This window comes from Rhincodon typus, chromosome 26 (assembly GCF_021869965.1).
Source record: "Rhincodon typus isolate 14 chromosome 26, sRhiTyp1.1, whole genome shotgun sequence".
NCBI classification, from domain to species: domain Eukaryota; kingdom Metazoa; phylum Chordata; class Chondrichthyes; order Orectolobiformes; family Rhincodontidae; genus Rhincodon; species Rhincodon typus.
This window is the reverse complement of record NC_063357.1, coordinates 37,921,352-37,940,124: the sequence shown is the minus strand read 5'-3', so window position 1 is coordinate 37,940,124 and position 18,773 is coordinate 37,921,352. Positions and strand designations below refer to the sequence as shown.

Genomic DNA, 18,773 nt, shown 5'->3' with positions numbered 1-18,773 from the left:
TGTGTAGAACTTAAAAAATGATTTTGCAACACTTCATCTTCATGTTTTCTCCTAAAGCTGTTCTCCTGGTCCAGGCTGTCAGGATTACAAACTATCAATAGAACAATAGCCAAACAAAAAAGTTTAAAAAAAAAGTCAAGTCAGTTCAATTTGGCTTTTTTCCTCTATTACATTTTTCTAATACATTATTTCAGAAACTTAAATTTAAAACAGATTAATATTGAGTGGAGGGAGAAAAATGAAATTGTGGGGTGAACCTTGTTTATTCTGATCCCATGATGTGTTTTTGAAATGGTTTTGCTAAAGATATCTGCTGGAATGCTAGCTTTGGTGGACTGCTATGTGTGTTTTTTCACCTTTTGAAAAACGAATGTGTTGACATGCTGAGAAAGTTGGCTCTATTTTTCCAGGTTTTGAATTTATTTCAATTTGATTCATTGGATGATAACAGGGGTGGGTAGTGACTGGGGAGAATTTTTAGTTGCTGCTGTATTTTTGGCTGCCAGCCCAGAACCAAGTCTTTTGTTTCTTTTTATATCCTTTAATGAAAGTGTGGAGAGAGTTTGCGATACAAGTGTAAAAGACGATTTAACCAATGAAAGGGATTTGACCATTGCTCCACCCCTTTTTCTTGTTATTGCTGATCCAGCTATGGTTTGTAAATTAAAGCCCGACGAGAGAAAGGGCTTCAGACAGAGAAGTACAGGCTGTGTTTTTTTAAGAATGGCTTTTTAAGAAGAGTTTTGTTTCTTTTCTAACTTGCATTGACAGAATCCTTTTTCATACAAACTCTGTCGGTGAACGAAATTATTCTTGTCATAATGAGTAGAGTATTAAATAAGTTTGGGTGACCACTCCCAGTAAAACTCTGCAGCAGGCCTCACTCACTGTCAGCTGACAGGTGGAATTTGACCTCTGGCTGCCGGAGAAGTGTTTGTCTCTCTGGGAAACATGGAGCTGTCAGCTCTCCCCGGGTTTCTCTTCATGTTATTTGACAGATTTGCTACGCTGGCCATGTTCTTCACGGTGTTTGCCCTGGTCTTTGACTTCATGAAGAGACGCAAGTGTCAGAATTACCCACCTGGGCCCCGGGGCTGGCCTTTCATTGGGAACATTCTTCAGGTGGACTGGAACAACCCCCACTTGTCATTTGCCAAGGTAAAGTACAAATGGTCTGATAGCAGAGAGTGTGAGAGACCCCATTCTGTCAATCACTTCTAACCTTCTCAGTCTCTCTTTCATGTCTTGTTCTATTTCTCTGTCTTAATCTCTCACATTCTCTCTTTAATCCAATTGTTTAACTCATTACTTTAATCAATAATTCCTTTCTTTATGCCTTGTATCATTAGGATTAGGGCTTCTTGTACATGTTATTGTCCAGAATCACAGTACATTGTCACACCTCACTGGCATAGCACACTGGAAATCAAGCTCCACTATTTCCAGAGTCATCATAAATGGTAATGATTTTTAAACAGTATGCAAACTCCCCAGTTTACCTGTCTTTTAGACCCAGATGGACAGAAAGCACACACCAGGATTTTGTTCAAAGAGCTACTGTTTATTACAAGTAAATAGAATCTGGCTACAGTAAACAATTATGAATCCTTGGCACATAACTGTACTATTTATGACTCCCAAACCCCTTAAAATATTCCCCTTAGACACACATAGACACAGACAGGAAAGAAAACATGGGTGTTATGGGTGGAGGGCAAGACTGGGAAGGCAGGTCAGTGGTTCCTGTTCACAGGGCTTGCTGAAATGATTCTTCTCATTCTTGCGCTGGTCAGAACACTGCTTCTCGATTTTCCATCTCTGGAATGCTCACTGGTTCATGGGAGGCACAGGGTCTGATTCATACTTACAGAAAGGCCTCTGTCTTATTAGTTAAAGTCACAGCTTACAGCAATTGCTCAAGGAAAGATAAACTGGTTTTCTTCAAGTTTAAAGTGACTTTTTCCTGCAGAGAACAGAGAGATCTCCTGATCTGGTGCAGATTTAAAACCGACCTAAAGGGCAACTTTTTGATGCAGAGGGTGTTAGGTGTATGAAATAAGCTTCCAGAGGAGATGATGGAGGTGGGTACAATTGCAACATTTAAAAGGCACATTGATAGGTACATGAATAGAAAGGATTTAGCGGTATATGGGCCAAATGCTGGCAAATGGGACTAGATTAAGTTAGGATATCTGGTCAGCATGGACAAGTTGGACTGAAGGGTCTGTTTCCATGCTGTACAGCTCTGTAATTGCTGAGCAATCAGAGACAGGTGGCCCTTCAGACCCAGCATTGCCACTGGAAGGGAGCATCGCTGAAGACTGAACATGAAGGTCAGAGGGAGGGAGGGCAATGCAGCTAGGCCCCAGAGAGGGGACTGCATGCACCGATCAGGAAGACAGGGTGGGATTGCAAGCAGTGATTGCAAGTTCTTTAAACCCAGGTGACTCCCTATTCAAATAATATTCCATCGCAGTCCTGACCTGTGGCTTGTAGCTGGTGGACAGACTTTGGGGAATCAGGAGGTGAAATACTCACTGCAGGATTCCTAACTTCTGATCTGCTGTTGTGACCATAGTATTCATACAGTGAGTCCAGTTTAGTTTCTGGCCAATGGTAAACTCCAGGATGTTGATAGCAGGGGATTTGGCAACAGTAATGGCTTTGAATATCATGAAGAGATTATTAGATTCTATGTTTATTTGAGTTCATAATTGCCTGACACTTCTGAGGACCGAGGTTTATATACGACTTATCAGCGCAAGCCTAACATATTGATGTATTTGGTCAAGAACTGCTTGACTACATGACAAATTGACATGTACAGGAAGCGCCACTAGTTGTTCTAGGAAGCAGTTAGTGCAGACATAGAGCCTAAGTGTGAGGAGGTGAAAGTACAAGTGGAATTGAACGAGCTAATATCTACCCACTGAAGGACCAGCTGAGAAACACGTTCAGAAACTGTGTCCTGGAGTTAGGACTTCACAATAGCCTGCATTTTATATGACAAAGTGTGGCTGTGTTGGTTACAGTATTGAAGCATTTCTCACTATCAGAGTACAGTCAATTGATGGGTGATAGCAATAACCAAGATAATATTCAATGTATACAACAAACCCAACACCAGCCTTGCACATTTGGAATGTAAGCAGGGAAGCCAAACATATTGGGGGCAAACTATCTCGGATGGAGCTATGTTGGGTGACCCACTGTATTTGAAATCGTTCTGAGCTTCCCCATGTTTGTTATCTGACCCACAAGTGGTCAATGTCAAACTCAAAAGAATAGCCTCCCCCTTCTGCCAGTTAAATCTTGTTTCTCTTTATTATGTTTAAGCTGTGGAAGCACTATGGTGATGTGGTGGGTGTGCAGTTCGGATGGACCAACACAGTGATACTGAATGGCTATGAAACCCTAAAAGAAGCACTTGTGAAAAAATCGGAGGATTTTGCCGACCGGCCACAGTTTCCAATATATGAGGATATCTTTAAGACCACAGGGGAAGGTAAATGTAGCAGGTTTTGGAGACAGCCACACAAATCCTGGGAAGTGGGTTGGGAATTGCTGATGGTCAGTCTGCAGGATATTCAATATCTCATTGTGTCCATGGGAATGGCTGCTAAAGACTCCAGAGGAGTTGGGTCTCATTGTGTGCATTGTGACTGCTCTCAGTGTGTTCAATGGATCTGATCCCAGCGTGTCCGGGGGATCTTGTCCCGGTCTGTCCGGGGCTACTGGTCCTGGTCAATGCGGGGGATCTGGTCCTGGCATGTCCGGGGAAACTGGTCCCGGTCTGTCCGGGGGATCTGGTCCCGGCGTGTCCGGGGGAAGTGGTTTTGGTGTGTCCATGGTAACTGGTCACAGTGTTTCTTACTGAACTGGTCTCAGTAAATTCAATTGTATCATCTATCAAGCCACTTCGATACTGGTTTCGGTGTGAGCACTTAAGTCTTGAGTTCTCTAGCTGATTTCTCTGACACAGAATGTTCACCATCTCTTTGGATGCCTTGTGCCACCATCAATAAACCTGCCCTGTGTATGGGAAGGGGAGTGCTGATTAGTTGGAGCATATTTGGCCTGAAATGGAGTCAGTTTCTACAGCCAAAAGGACAGCCCTCATGAGGGACATGCAGCACCCAGCAACAAAACCTAGATAACCTCAGAACTGGCAGAATGAAGTCTCAGCAGAGGTTGCACCATCACTATTGGTCAAAATCCTGTGAGAGAGATGCATAAAGGAAGCCAGAAATCAACATGCCTAGCAGCAGCTAAATCAGCTGCCTTAAAGAGGAAGACTGGAGTAATCATCACTGAAGCTAGTCTGCGGGGAAAAAAAAAAGCTGGGTGAAGCAATACCTCAAAATCTTACAAGCTGGAAAACATTGTCCCTGAAGAGGCTGTCATCACCATTCCTGAATGTTCTGTTCTGGAGAAGCTGGACAACTTGGCCACCAAGACAAGGGAGAATCTCACTCCTACTGATTCCCCAGGAAACAGAGTCATTCCACCTTTAATCCTCAAAAGTGGAAGTACACCATTGTCCCTAAGAAAAGGGGCAGAAGTTGGCCATTGAATATACTCTGCCTTTCAATGAGATCTTTGGCTGGTCTGATAATCCTTAACTTCACTTCCCTGTCTTTTCCTGTAACCCTTGATTCCCTTACTACTTAAATATCTCTCAGTCTTTAATAAACCTAATAATCCAGCCTCCACAACGGCAGTTTCTCATGAAATCTTTTGTGTAATGGCCAGAGAGGTTGGTCTAGTGGTTAGGATTCACTACTTTTACCCCTGTGATCTGGGTTTAATTCCCAATCAGGGAATGATTGTATATTGGTTTGTTGCGATCTGTCAAAGTAATGTAATGACCAGACAGCATGAAGAAAAATCATTGTTGTACTTCTTTCTCTTCTTTCCTGTTTAAATTAAGAAAAGAAAAATCAACATTGCCAGTCTGTGGAAGTGCTGCTATAATAACATGACTGAAATGAGCTGGAACCACCCCCCCTCCCCAGAACATTACAGGATTGTAATGCAGGTGGCATGGTGGCTCAGTGGTTAGCACTGCTGCCTCACAGTATCAGGGACCCGGGTTCAGTTCCACCCTCGGGCGACTGTCTGTGTGGAGTTTGCACATTCTCCCTGTGTCTATGTAGGATGACTTGCTCTGGTTTCCTCCCCCAGTCCAAAGATGTGCAGGGCAGGTGGATTGACCATGCTAAAGGTGGAGATATGGGGATAAGGTGGGAGGTGGTGTAGGTCTGGGTGGATGTGGACTTGATGGGTTGAGTGGCCTCTTTCTGCACTGTAGGGGTCCTATGATTCTAACGGAGGACGACGAGTAGGCCATTCAGCCCCTTGGGCCTGTTGCATTATTCAGTGAGATCATGTCTGATCTATGGCCTAACTCCATTCATCTGCCTTCGGCCCATATCCTTTAATACCTTTGCTTAACAAAATATTATCTAATCTCAGATTTAAAATTTAAATCCACCGTCCTGTGGAAGAGGGTTCCAAACATCTAGCCACATCAAAGTCATCTAGTCTTTCTTTATCTCCGGGAGATTTGGCCTTCTATCAACTGTGACTATGAGCTGCTTGACGACGTCCCAATTGCTCTGAAAAATCCAAAACCCATCATTTTGGGGGACATGCCTTGGCCTAATTCAGCAGGGGATGAGAATAAAAATGGGAAATAGCAGAAAGTCAAGTGCCACCTCACAGACTCAGGCTTAAGAGGGGAAAACAACGCTAATTTAAATCAACCCCATTCTCCATTGGCCATGACCCGTGTCTCTGTTTGAAGGCGATGAGCAAAGCTTGAAGGTCTGTTCCTTCAGACCAATGATGTACATCTTCTGGCAGGACTGAGTACTGAATATTAAACAACCCCAGCATGTAGGGTTCTCCAGCATCATTCCATCTTGGGTCGGAGGTGACCCCATTGACTAGGTCATATAATCCAAATGGATAATGACCATATTCTTGAAGGCAGACTGCACAGTGAGCTCACTATTGCCTGATAGTTGGCCTGTGGGGTCCTGGAAGCCACAGTTGATTGGGATGTCAGTTGAGGCACAGGAAGTTCTTGCTGTGGCGCAGAGTGCTGAAGCCAAGTAGTCAGGAAGGTCACGGAAGAAGCAGAAGACAAAAGAAATACCAATTTGGACGCGTTTTTAAAACTGAACTTGACTGTGCAAGCTGTTAAGTTCATAAGTTCAACAAATATTGATTCACACAATGGTGCCAGGTCTAGATTGGCATGACAGAGTGCTACAGTGTAGATGTTCTGAATCATCTTCACAAACATAGAGGGAATCCTTCACTGTGTAAATGGAAAACTTGCCCCAAACTGGTTGTAGCAATTCACCCAAACATTTGACCATTTCATGTGGTGTAGAAACATGGTTCTAGAGTACTCTGTGCAGTTCTGTTGCCCTGTTAAATGAAGGATATTATTAAACTGGAGAGGGTTCAGAAAAAAGATTGATCAGGATGTTGCCGGAATGGAGGGTGTGAAATATATAGTTAGACCGGAAAGACTGGTACTTTCTTCGCTGGAGCATTAAGGGGTTGACCTTATAGAGATTTATAAAATTATGAGGGGCATTTATGAGGTGAATGACAAGGGTCTTTTCCCTAGGATGGTGGCGTTCAAAACTGGGGGAGTATTTTTAAGGTGAGAGGAGAAAGATTTAGAAAGGACATGGGTGGGGGTGGCAGCTTTTTTAACAGAGAGTGGTCTGTGTGGGAAATGAACTGCCAGTAGAAGTGGTGGATGCAGGTACAATGGCAATGTTTAAAAGACATTTGCATAAGTACATACGTAGCAAAGGTTTGGAGGGATATGGACCAAATGCAGGCAGGTGGGACTAGTTTAGTTTGGGAACATGTTCGGCGTAGACTGGCTGGACCGTAGAGTCAGTTTCCATACTGTATGACTCTATAAATTACCAGATGTCAGAAAAAAGAGTCCACCAGAAGGAAGGAAACTCACCAGCCAACCAGAGGGCAATACTGTTTATTGGTGCCAGCTATGTACAGGACTGCCACCTTTGCATCGGGTCTACAGCCAAATCAAGCAGTGCTTCATTCAGAAGTGCTTTTATTGTGCTCTATTGTGCATACTTTTGGGTCTTGATTCCAACTGAGGCCAGAAGTCTTAGTACCCATTAACCTATGTTTATTGTTACATCATACATGATGGTATGGCTACAGAACAACATGTTCAGAGTTGTACAGGGGCTAACCTCTTTGTAGAATGTATGATTACTGAGGTCTCATTGTTATTACAGCTGGCTCCCTGATAGTCTTTAAAGTCTAGCTCTACATCTCCTTCCAAGTGTTTCTCCTGTTTCCAATTGAAAGAACTTTCATAATATTATGAGAGATGAAACATTTAAGCTAACAAATTTCCTTTCGGACTGAAAGTGCATTTGAAAATACAGTCTCCCCAACCTTTAAAAGTCCATTATCCAGAGATTCAAGCACTGCAGGATATCCCAGTTGCCCCTGAGCTGGGTATGTAACATGGCATTGTAAGACAACATTGGGAAGGCTGGCCTGGAATCAAACATTAAGCGGCTGTAACAAAAAGAAAAAAAATTACTACAATATCCCAAAGCTTGGGATAGTGGGTGTTGGCCAGCTGGACCTGGATGAAGATTGGAGGGTGCTTATTAAGAGGGTACCATTTCTACTTCACTGGGCATTGATTACCAATATCTCTTTCATGATATCTTCCAGTGAAGAGAAGATCTGACAATGAAGACTACTGAATGGTGAAGCTGTATTATCAAAGAGGAGTATCACTGTTCAATTGCAAGTGCAGGATAAAGTCATTGTGAGATTCCTGTGCCATCTTCTCAAATTTAGGGTGAAAGATACAAGTGAATCATCAAGAAGGCTGCAGAGTATGGATTGAGTTCTTCAAAGGACTCACACAAGAACTGTGAAGAATCAATAAAAGGGCTCTGCAGAGATTTATTGGAAGATGTGCAGTCACTCCTGAGGCTACATCTGGAGTCATTTTGGAAGAAAAGTTGAGATAGGAGGAAGATTGTTGACTGTCACATCTGACTGTATCTCTGGAGCACTAGATGAAAACAAGAATTTCCTGGGCTTTCATACTAATTTAGAACATCATTCTCATGTTTCTGTACTGCTGAATTTTCCTGGACATTCGGGTTTCTTGTTCCCTGTGCTCTTGGACCAGATCATCAGGAACGCCCTGTATGTTTTCAAATGAAAGCTCAGTCTGACTACACCTTGAAACTTAAAGTACTGGAACTTCCATCACTTCTTCAACATGTGGCACTTCTTCATTAGCACTGATCAGACAAACTGCTAATTGGAGAATTCCACTCTTAACTAGCAGAAAAACACTGCATCAAGAATTGAAGAGTCAGGTACCACAGATCTGCTTCTGGAAACAAATGAGTTGATATTCGCATATTATCAGGCTCAATCCCGGATACATCCCCTGGTTAGAAATGTTTAAGGAAGGAGGAGGCTCCTCTTCTCCAAATAGAATTGGAGAGGAATTGTAATGTTGATTAGAAGTTGAGAAATTCCTCACAAAATGTTGTCCAGCCTTCTTTAGCTGAAAGCTGGAGAGGCTGTACTAAATCCTGCAGAACGGAGTGGAATCATTATTTTGGCAATTCTTCATGAGATAAGATATAGTCACCATTTGTCCAGAAATCTTCTCCCTGTCCTGGAGAAGCTTCTGCCAAATGTGGAAGACATTTTTACACAAAAGGCTGCTGATTTAATAAGGGTTTGGTGTGATTCCTTAACACAGACAGAGGCTTTCTGAAAACTTTTCCATTGTTGGTAAGTATAATTTCACACTGAGATTTGGAAGGTTACTACCTCTCAGAATTTAGAGTTTGACATGTAATACTGAAGGTGTACTATGTAAACCACCTCAGAGTGGAAGGCAAGACAGTAATGAATGATCCAGAATCAAGGAAAAGAACTTGTATTATCTAGTCGGCATGGACAAGTTGGATCGAAGAGCAGAATGTCTGCTCTCAATCATCATGTAACCCCACAGAGCTAACAACCTTGAAGTAGCTTCCTTTCTTGTTCATTTTACTGGATTGCCCTTCATTATGTAGGTGATCGATATAATGTATTTTGATAAGATGATTTTTTTTATTGCTAACGTGCTGAAAGTGGTCAAATCTGCCACACCAAAAGCAGTGGACTCCCCGTTAGTAGGAATTTTGTCACTTATAATTCTTCCTTACACCATACTGTCAACTTTTAAAATGTTCTTTCTCCATTTTTCATGGGCTTTGGTGAATGGACCAGATCTCAATGAATAACATTACCTTGAAAGAAACACTGCTGTGCTATCAGCTGCTTATCACTCATCTCTTCTGATAGCAATTTCCTCTGAAGCTTGTATCACTAGAAGATTCACTGGAAGATATTGTCCATTTTACAATAACACAGAAAGTTTAAAAAAAATCACCGCCTTTCTGTTGTTTCCCTGTAGGTATCGTCTTTGCAAGATATGGCCCTTGGTGGAGAGAACAGAGAAGATTTTCACTTTCGACGCTGAGAAACTTTGGGCTCGGAAAGAGATCTCTGGAGACAAGAACCATTGAGGAGGCTGAATTTTTAAACAAAGAATTTGAAAATGCAAAAGGTAAGGAAATTGTATTTTCGAGGAAGTGGAAGACGCGTGAGCTGTTGTGGAGATGTACTAACACTTCGTGCACATATTAAAATTCCACATGAATTTAGCAACCCATTTCCAAGATTCCCCTTGGTGCTAATATGAAACAAACTGATTATCCGGAACATCAATGATTTTACAGATAGTCCCAGAATGGTTCGCTAGCTGCACCATTATCACTTGAAGCTTCTGAAGCACTGCCTTGGCTTGTGGGACTTTGGTACTGGGTCTGTTTGTAGTTCCTGAAGGCTGTCATTGATAAGAATGAGTGCAGAGACACCGGAGCTGTCAAGGCCAATAGGAGCAGAGTTATTATAATGAGTTGCAGAATTGGAAGACAGGGAGTTAGAAGTCTGAAAATTAAAAACTAAGGAAAACTTTATCCGTGAGTAGCTGATGAGGTTCTTCAGAATGGCCAAAAGGGGGAGGCAATGGCCTAGTGGTATTATTGCTGGACTGTTAATCCAGAGACCCAGATAACAGTCTGGGGACTTGGATTTGAATCCTGCCACAGCAAATGGTGGAATTTGATTTCAATAAAAATCTGGAGTTAAGAATCTAATGACAATCATGAATCCATTGTCAATTGTTGGGATAAAACCCATCTGGTTCACTAATGCCCTTTAGGGAAGGAAACTTCCATCCTTACTGGTCTGGCCTACATGTGACTCCAGACCCACAGCAATGCAGTTGACTCTGAACTGCCCTCTGGGCAATAAGTGCTGCCTAGCAAGCGACACCCTCATCTCGTTAATGAATAAAGGAGAAAAAATGTAGTCAAAATTCTCTTCCCTCGCGAGTGATGGAGGCTGGGAAATTGAACATACTCAAGGTTGAGTTAGCCAGATTTTTGATCTATAAAGGAGTCTAAATGTTGTGGGAGCAGGCAAGAAAGTGGACTGAAAGCCATAACAGATCAGCCATGACCTGATTGACAGAGCAGGAACGAGAGTCCGAGTGGCCTACTCCTGCTATTTCTTCTCATCTCGTAATCTCACATGCTGTTCAAAAGACAAGAGGATAGTTATTTCGTGCAAATATTTACAGTGCAATGGGAGAAAGTTGAGAGTAGGACCAGGCGAGTTCCTTTTTACAGAGAGCCAGTGCAGGCATAATGGGGTGAATGGCCTCGACCTGGTATGTAACTATTCTTGTTCGTCCTTTGTAAGCTCTCTCAAAGTAGTTGTACTTTGTTTCAGAGCTGATCATTTCTCTAAGGAGGGCAAGCAGTGGCTGGTATTCAATAGATTCAATTCTGAATTGGATGCCCAGCCCCCAGCAGTTACTAAATTCCCAAAGTAAAATCGGTAAATGTGAGAGTTCAGAAATGCTTGCTGCATGCATCTTGACTTAGAACATTCAGATTTGACATCATTTCTTCAGGTCTTCCTTTTGACCCGAACATCAATCTCAACAATGCAACCTCAAACGTTATCTGCTCAATTGTCTTTGGAGAACGGTTTGACTATCAAGATGAAAAATTCCATAAATTCCTTCATTATGTCAGAGAAAGTTTTGTCTTGGAAGGTGGATTTTGGGGTCCGGTAAGTCAGATCCACATGTGTATTGGGAGGGTGTGTATTGAAGGATTTTGAACATCAGTTCCAATTTCATGGAGCAAAACCAAGGTGGAGTCACAGTTTGACATGGTGATAAATCTGAGTTTAGAGAGAATACTGTTGTTTGGGATTATGTTCAGCATGGACTGTTTGGACTAAAGGGTCTATTTCCATGCTAGATGACTCTATGACTTGGGAGCTCAGACTGATGAAAGACTCAATATTTAAATAGCCACCAACAGGTCCATAAACTGGTCAAGGTCAGGCTTTATGGAATGGAATATGAGTCATTTTTCTTTCTTCCGACACACCCAGCGGGGGGGACACGAATATCATTGAGCGATAAAGAACACTTGATAGGTGGGCTAGGGAGTCAGAAACGATAGAGGACATCCAGACAAAAGCAAAATACTGCAAATCTGAAACAAACTCAGAATGCTGGAGAACTCACCAATGTTTGTGGCAAGAGAAACAGTCTTAAGGATTCCAGTCCAGTATGGCTCTTCTTCAGAACAATTTCTCTGCCTAACATTGACAATACAATCAGTTATGTGCTGCAAGAGAATGTGTTTAATTTCAAACTCTGTGTTCACCACAGGTGCTAAACTCGTTCCCCTTCATTCGCCATCTCCCGGGTCCACACCAGAAAATATTCAAAAATCAACAGCTGATCGTCCAATTCATTCAGAACATAATCACGAAGCCTGAAGAAATATGGTCCCCTGATGAGACCAGGGACTTCATAGATGCTTTCTTAACTGAGCAGGAGAAGGTTTGTAACAGATATCTCACTGTGTTAGAAGTAGAGATGTGTGGATGTGTTTTAAATTCATTTTCTGTGAGGTAATGTGGTGGGGGCCTGTGCATTGTTTCATCAACTATCAGAGACCAGCACAGATCTCCCTCCTCCCTAAATATTGTACTTAGGAATATCTGGAGTTAAGAATCTAATGATGACCATGAATCCATTGTCGATTGTTGGAAAAACCCATCTGTTTCACTAATGTCATTTAGGGAAGGAAACTGCCATCCTTATCTGGTCTGGCCTACATGTGACTCCAGACCAACAGCAATATGGTTGCCTCTAAACTGCCATCTGGGCAATTAATGATGGGCAAGAAATGCTGCCTGGTCAGCGATGCCCTCATCCCGTCAATGAATAATGGTATAAAGGACTCCGTACCTAGGTATCATACCTGAGATGGCCCCGTAACTGGTGACTTGTAAACTTTTCACTGTACTCATTTGAGTACATGTGACAATAAACCTAATTCTAATTCTAATTTGACTGAGGGAAAATTTTAATTCAGATTCTAGCACAAGGAGTACTGATCCTAATGCAGCAACTGAATCAGAAACCAACCTGACATAGGGCTCAGTACCACAGTAGGCAGCGCAGGTACCTGCTGGCACACCAGGGGAATCTGCCTAACCACATAAAATTAGATTAAACTGGGAAAAATCTTGGCACAACGTGGGAAAGAATGGCCCTCACATGCCACACTGCCTTTTGTTTGACAGTCTGAGATCTACAATCCAGTCCCACAGAAAAGATGGAGTTGTTTTAGAAACTGCATACAGGAAGGTCAGAAGATGTGGGTTTACAGGAATAATATTTTGGCTCTTTTTAATTCGTTACGTTTTTATGACTGATATTTAAATCTTTTGCTGCACATTTAGATGAAGCATGATCCCAAGACAAGTTTTCTGAAATCCAATTTGTTAGGGACGGTTATAGACCTCTTTGTTGCTGGAACTGAGACCACCTCCACTACCCTGCGCTGGGCCCTACTCTTCATGGTTCTCCATCCAGACGTGCAATGTAAGTGTATCTCTGTGTTAGAGTCAAAGCCCGGGCTACACAAAGCGCTGTTATTTTTTACAAGTAGATAACCCACTGCCTTTTTATCAGTTGAATGCAAACAAAAAAACACAAATTATTCATCCTCTGCACAACTCCCTCATGACATTTGAAGAGGCCTCTAGAATGAAGGGACGTGCGAACGTTGGGGAAGCACCTGACGGATGTTTTGCAAAAACACCACCCTCCCACTGACTCCCTCAATTGTGTCACTGTTGGGAGATCCTGAAGCTTGGAGTTTGAGTTTTAACAGGCTCCATGTTTCTTGGAGAGTCATTATGAATGTGGAATATCTGGCTGAGAGGACAATTCTTGCATTTATGCACCTACGGTTCATGTCTCTTCATGAAGAAAGAGCCAATTTGTCAAAGATATTCATGCTGCATTCATCAGAAGGAATGTTAATGTAAAGGGAAGAACATTTTTCTCATTTATGTGAGAAGAGTGTGCTGATTGGTTGACAAGTGAACTCTGATTGGTGGTATTGTTGGAAATCTTTGACAAAATGTGTTTTTTTTTAGCTGTTCCAGAGTTCCAATCCATCAAGCATCTAATTTTGTGTTCCCAGTGCAGGAACATTGCAATAATTTCCTCATCCAGTTCAGATGCAAATCTCTTTTGAAAGTAATGATTGAATCTGCCTCCAAAACACACTTAAGCAGTGTGTCGCAGGTTTTAACTACTCACTGCAAACAAACATCCAATGGTTTTTTAGTCAATCTGGGGACAATGTTCCTCAAGCCCGAAGGGTCAATATCTACCTCCCAGATACAGGGATGGCCTCCTCCTTATTATTCTGATGGTCAATTGCAAACATTGCATCTTCAGAACTTTAGTATCAACCGAAGTGCAGTTTCAATGTAACTGTTATCATAGTCTATGCAATGTCATGTTTGAGTTTGAGGTAGTATCAATCTTTTCAAAACTTGTTTCACTCACTGTGACATGTTATGTGTCAGTGTTTATAGCAGATAGCTCCCTGCCTTGTAATACACACGTACTCTACTTTTCTGCATAATGTGCAGTTTTACTCAAAATAGAATCATAGAGTCATATAGCACGGAAACAGACCCTTTGGTCCAACTCATCTGTGCCGACCTGGTTTCCTGAACAAAACTAGTCCCATTTGCCTCCATTTGGCCTATATCCTCCTAAACCTTTCCTATTCATGTACCTGTCCAAATGTCTTTTAAATATTGTAACTGTACCTGCATCTACCACTTCCTCTGGCAGTTCATTCCAAATACAAACCACCCTCTTGTGTAAAAATTGCCCCTCAAATCCTTTTAAATCTTTCACCTCTCCACTTAAAATTATGCCCTACAGTTTTGAACTCCACTACCCTAGGGAAAAGACCTTTGCTATTCTCCTTATCTATGTCCCTCATGATTTTTATAAGCCTCTTTCAGGCCACCCTCAACCTTCACTACACTCTAGTAAAAAAAATTCCCACCTATCCTGCTTCTCCTTATAACTCAAACACGCCAGTCCTGGTAACATATTTGTGAATCATTTCTGCACCCTTTCCAATTTAATAATATCCTTCCTATAGCAGGTGATCTTCAATTTACCGAGGGTCCATTTGCCACTGTGTGGCTAATGTACTAAGCAGTATTAAGGACAAGCAGGAGGATTTCTTAATCAGGTTAATATTTATCACTAAACCAACAGCACTAAAGCACACTACCAACTGGTAATGTCCAAACTTTAGAGATCTTTCCCAATTCATTACAGTTCTGGATAGGATCCCCAAAATGCTAAGCTCCTGGGCGAGGAGGGGATGAACTAGCTCCTCTTCTTAATTCATCCAGCCCCTCAGTTGGTTACAACAACATTAATTTAAAAAAAAAATCCTTTCCCTGTGGATACCTCCTTTCATCTGACTACTAGTGAGCTGATCTTAGCACTCGGCCTCAGAGACAATCTTTCCCTGCAACACTGGGGTAACTGGGGGTAGTTCTTCAATCGTGACTGGCATGGCAGACTAATGATCAAACATAGGCTGGCACACATGAAAACAGTCAATCCCACTAGTACACTCCAGCTGAGGTGTAACTGGCTATTTAACCCCTGTTTTTGTTCATTCTTCAAAGGGAAAACACAAAATGTGTATACAAGGTCATAGAGTCATACAGCATAGAAACAGACCCTTTGGTCCAACAGTCCATGCTGACCATAATCCCAAACTAAACTAGTCCCACTTGCCTACTTTTGGCCACATCCCTCCAAACATTTCTTATTCATGTATTTATCTAAATGTCTTTTAAACATTGTAACTGTACTCACATCCACTACTTCCTCTAGAAGTTCATTCCACAAACGAACCACTCTCTGTGTAAAAAAGAATGTTGCCTGTCATGTCTTTTTTAAATCTTTCTCCTCTCATCTTAAAAGTTTTCCCCCTAGTCTTGAAATCCCCCATGCTAGGGAAAATACACCTGCCCATTCACCTTATCTGAGCCCCAACATGATTTTATAAATCTCTCTGAGGTCACCCTTCAATCTCCTACCCTCCAGTGAAAGAAGTCCCAGCCTATCCAGCCTTTCTTTATAACTCAAACCTCCTATACCTGGCAACATCCTGGTAAATCTCTGCTGAACCCTCTCCAGCTTAATAATGTCCTCCCTATAACAGGGTGACCAGAACTGGACACAATTCTCCAGAAGAGGCCTCACCAACATCTTGTACAACTTCAATATAACAGATTGGGACATAATCTAAGGGAGATGACTTACTGTTGAGAAATGGGTTGTTAGCCTCTCATTATCTTTATAATCATGAGAAAATCATCCAGTTTCTTTGAAGTAGTGTTAACACTTTTAAGTATTACATTCCATTGGGCTCTCTCCATAGAGCCACTTAATTTTCAATCACAGCCATTTTTGGCCCTAAAGTCCTCTTATGAAAAACACAATTTGGAAACACAAGTTAAAAATGTGCACAGTACTTTGGAGTTCTTACCCATGATTGAGGCAATTGTATTCCTATTTGCCAAACTTAATCGTGCATGAATTGATGTCTTGCAGTTTCCACATTATGTCAGCACTTAAGAGATGATTGTCGACATTTGTTCTCTTTTGTTTCTGTAGCTAAAGTGCAGGAAGAGATTGACAGTGTAATTGGGAAGGAGAGAAAGCCAGCATTGGAAGACCGTGAGGAAATGCCATACACTAATGCTGTTATCCATGAAACCCAACGGGCAGGAAATATTGCTCCCATTTCACTTCCTCATCAAACATACAGAGATACAGAGGTCATGGGCTACACAATCCCAAAGGTACAGTTTGGAATTCATTTCAAATGTGTAGCCCCATCTTCCAGTGCCATGATCTGTTCCTCTTTGAAATCGCAACTCCTTATCAAATCTAATTATTAATTATGAACATTCACAGTTGCACTGATACCTTAAAATTAGGAAAATAAAGATTCTTGCTGAGCTGAACAGCTCCCTGTTGCTTAAAGAACTGAATGTATTAGGAACAGACATCTGTAATGGGAAGGTGAAAATATAGTAGTGGGAGGGCTCATTAGACCCATCTACCTCTTTTTCTTCTGTGTTATATCTGTATCCGGGTGTCCCAGGAGTGGGAGCACACTGGTACACTTGAAGTCTTCCGAGACTGGTGGGCACCACTGGGGTTGGAGTGCACCATTGGCCCTATGAATGTCATTTCAGTTTAAATTCTTTACATTTCCTTTGAAGGTTTGATTCATATTACAGTGCCCCTTTAACAGGCTAAAACCTGGTTAACTGTCTAATTTGCTTATGATTATTTAGACTAGTTAATTGAGATAGTATAATGTTGGAATGACAGAAAGATTGCAGCACCAAAGGTAGCCAGTCAGGCCAAAGTATTCACGAGTAAGAGAAACTCCAATAGGCTCACGACCTAGCCCTCTCTTAGTTGTTTTGCAATTGCCTCCTCATCTGATTTGGATGCAATTCCCTTTTGAAAGTAATGATTGAATTTGCCCCCAACACACTCTAAAGCAGGGTGTCCCAGTTTCTAACCACTCACATGCAAAACAAAATCTTCATGTCATCCAACGGTTCTTTAGCCAATCTACAACTGGGGATAATGTTCCTTAACCTGGGCAGGTCTATATCTCCGTCCCAGATACAGGGGTGGCCTCCTCCATATTGCTCTGATGGCTGATTACAAACATATTCTTGACAAATGTGTCTCTATTTTAATGATGTAGGGAACAATAATCATCCCAAACCTTTCCTCCGCCTTGTTTGATGAGAACGTTTGGTCAACTCCACATCAGTTTAATCCAGGTCACTTCCTCAACTCAGAGGAGAGGTTTGTGAAACCAGAATCCTTCATCCCATTCTCTGCAGGTAATTCAAGGAAACATTAACTGTACTGAAATATACAGCTGCAGATTTGTAATGATATCCAGCCACATCTTAATGTAGGGTTCACCTCAAAGAGGATATGGAAAATCCCATAAATCACCACGTAAATTAATGTCAATCTTCAAATCTTCTTATGGGCGGCCCAGTTTTGAAAGGGTTAATTCGATAGTTATTGAATAAAAAGAAGAAAGATAATATTTACATAGTATTGAGAAAGGTTGATTTCTTGTAGACGAGGTGGGATGTTATCAGAGGGACATCGGGTATTTAAAACGGTGTTTGCTACTGTGATGTACGTTGTTATATTCTGTGTTGTTATTATTTGGGAACTTGGGTTTAAAAATTGATAGAAGTAGATATTAGTTTTCTGTTCTGTGAAGGTGACTTCTTTTTTTAATAATAAAGGTCAGAAAGTCATTTTGTGCAAAGAACTAAAGACATCCTTTCCAAAAAAAACATTTGTTATTCAATCAGTATGACCCCACAGTGACCTGCTGACCTCTTACCTGCAGACTCTACCATTCATTGTTCCTCTCCCTGCAGGTCGCCGTGTGTGCCTAGGGGAGCAGCTGGCAAAGACTGAACTCTTCCTGTTCTTCACCTCCATGCTCCAACAGTTCACATTCTATCTCCCAGAAAATGAGCCAAGACCAAGCTGCACAGAATCCATATTTGGAATCACCCTGAGTCCATGTGCTTATTGCCTGTGTGTTAAACTCAGATAAGATGTATGGGGGGAGGGTGGGCGAGGTCTTCAGGAGCAGTGAGGAGTCATACACCTTCTTCAAATTATAGAACAGAATAAAATATCCTTGATTGTCACTTGTACTACAATACAGAGGTATAGGAGTACAGTGAAAAGTTTTTACAATGGCTGCTTTTTAATGGCGCCATCTTAGGTACACGTACTGAGGTAAAAATCTTACAGAGTAAATAAAAATATAGCGTTCTTATACAAAGAGGTTTAAAGGAAAGCATAAGCATTACTTACAGGGGTAGGTTCCACATAGTGAAAAGGATTTAAATTACAGTCCGATAACAGCAGCTCAGCACGTTGCACCGGGGCAAGACCAGCAATTGTCCAGCATTGCTCCAGCCTCCAGTCCGCTCCTCACCGACACTCAGCAGCAACAAGATCAGTCATGCTGTACCGGGATTCATACCTCAGCCCCTCTGTCGCCCTGGGAACGCGGCCTCCCTGTCCGCCCTGGGAACGCGGCCTCCCTGTCCGCCCTGGGAACGCGGCCTCCCTGTCCGCCCTGGGAACGCGGCCTCCCTGTCCGCCCTGGGAACGCGGCCTC

At 42.1% G+C, this 18,773-nt stretch overlaps 1 protein-coding gene across 1 annotated transcript; it reads left to right on the top strand.

Moving 5' to 3' along the window:
• Positions 1 to 633: 633 nt before the first annotated feature.
• LOC109920361 (cytochrome P450 2D10-like) lies at positions 634 to 18,294 on the top strand. The gene is made up of 9 exons (XM_048612640.1): positions 634 to 1,158; positions 3,337 to 3,505; positions 9,506 to 9,658; positions 11,072 to 11,232; positions 11,846 to 12,019; positions 12,928 to 13,069; positions 16,199 to 16,386; positions 17,313 to 17,454; positions 18,016 to 18,294. Exons 1-9 carry the CDS (start codon positions 952 to 954, stop codon positions 18,195 to 18,197), a joined length of 1,518 nt encoding a protein of 505 aa, XP_048468597.1. The 5' UTR covers positions 634 to 951; the 3' UTR covers positions 18,198 to 18,294.
• Positions 18,295 to 18,773: the final 479 nt, after the last annotated feature.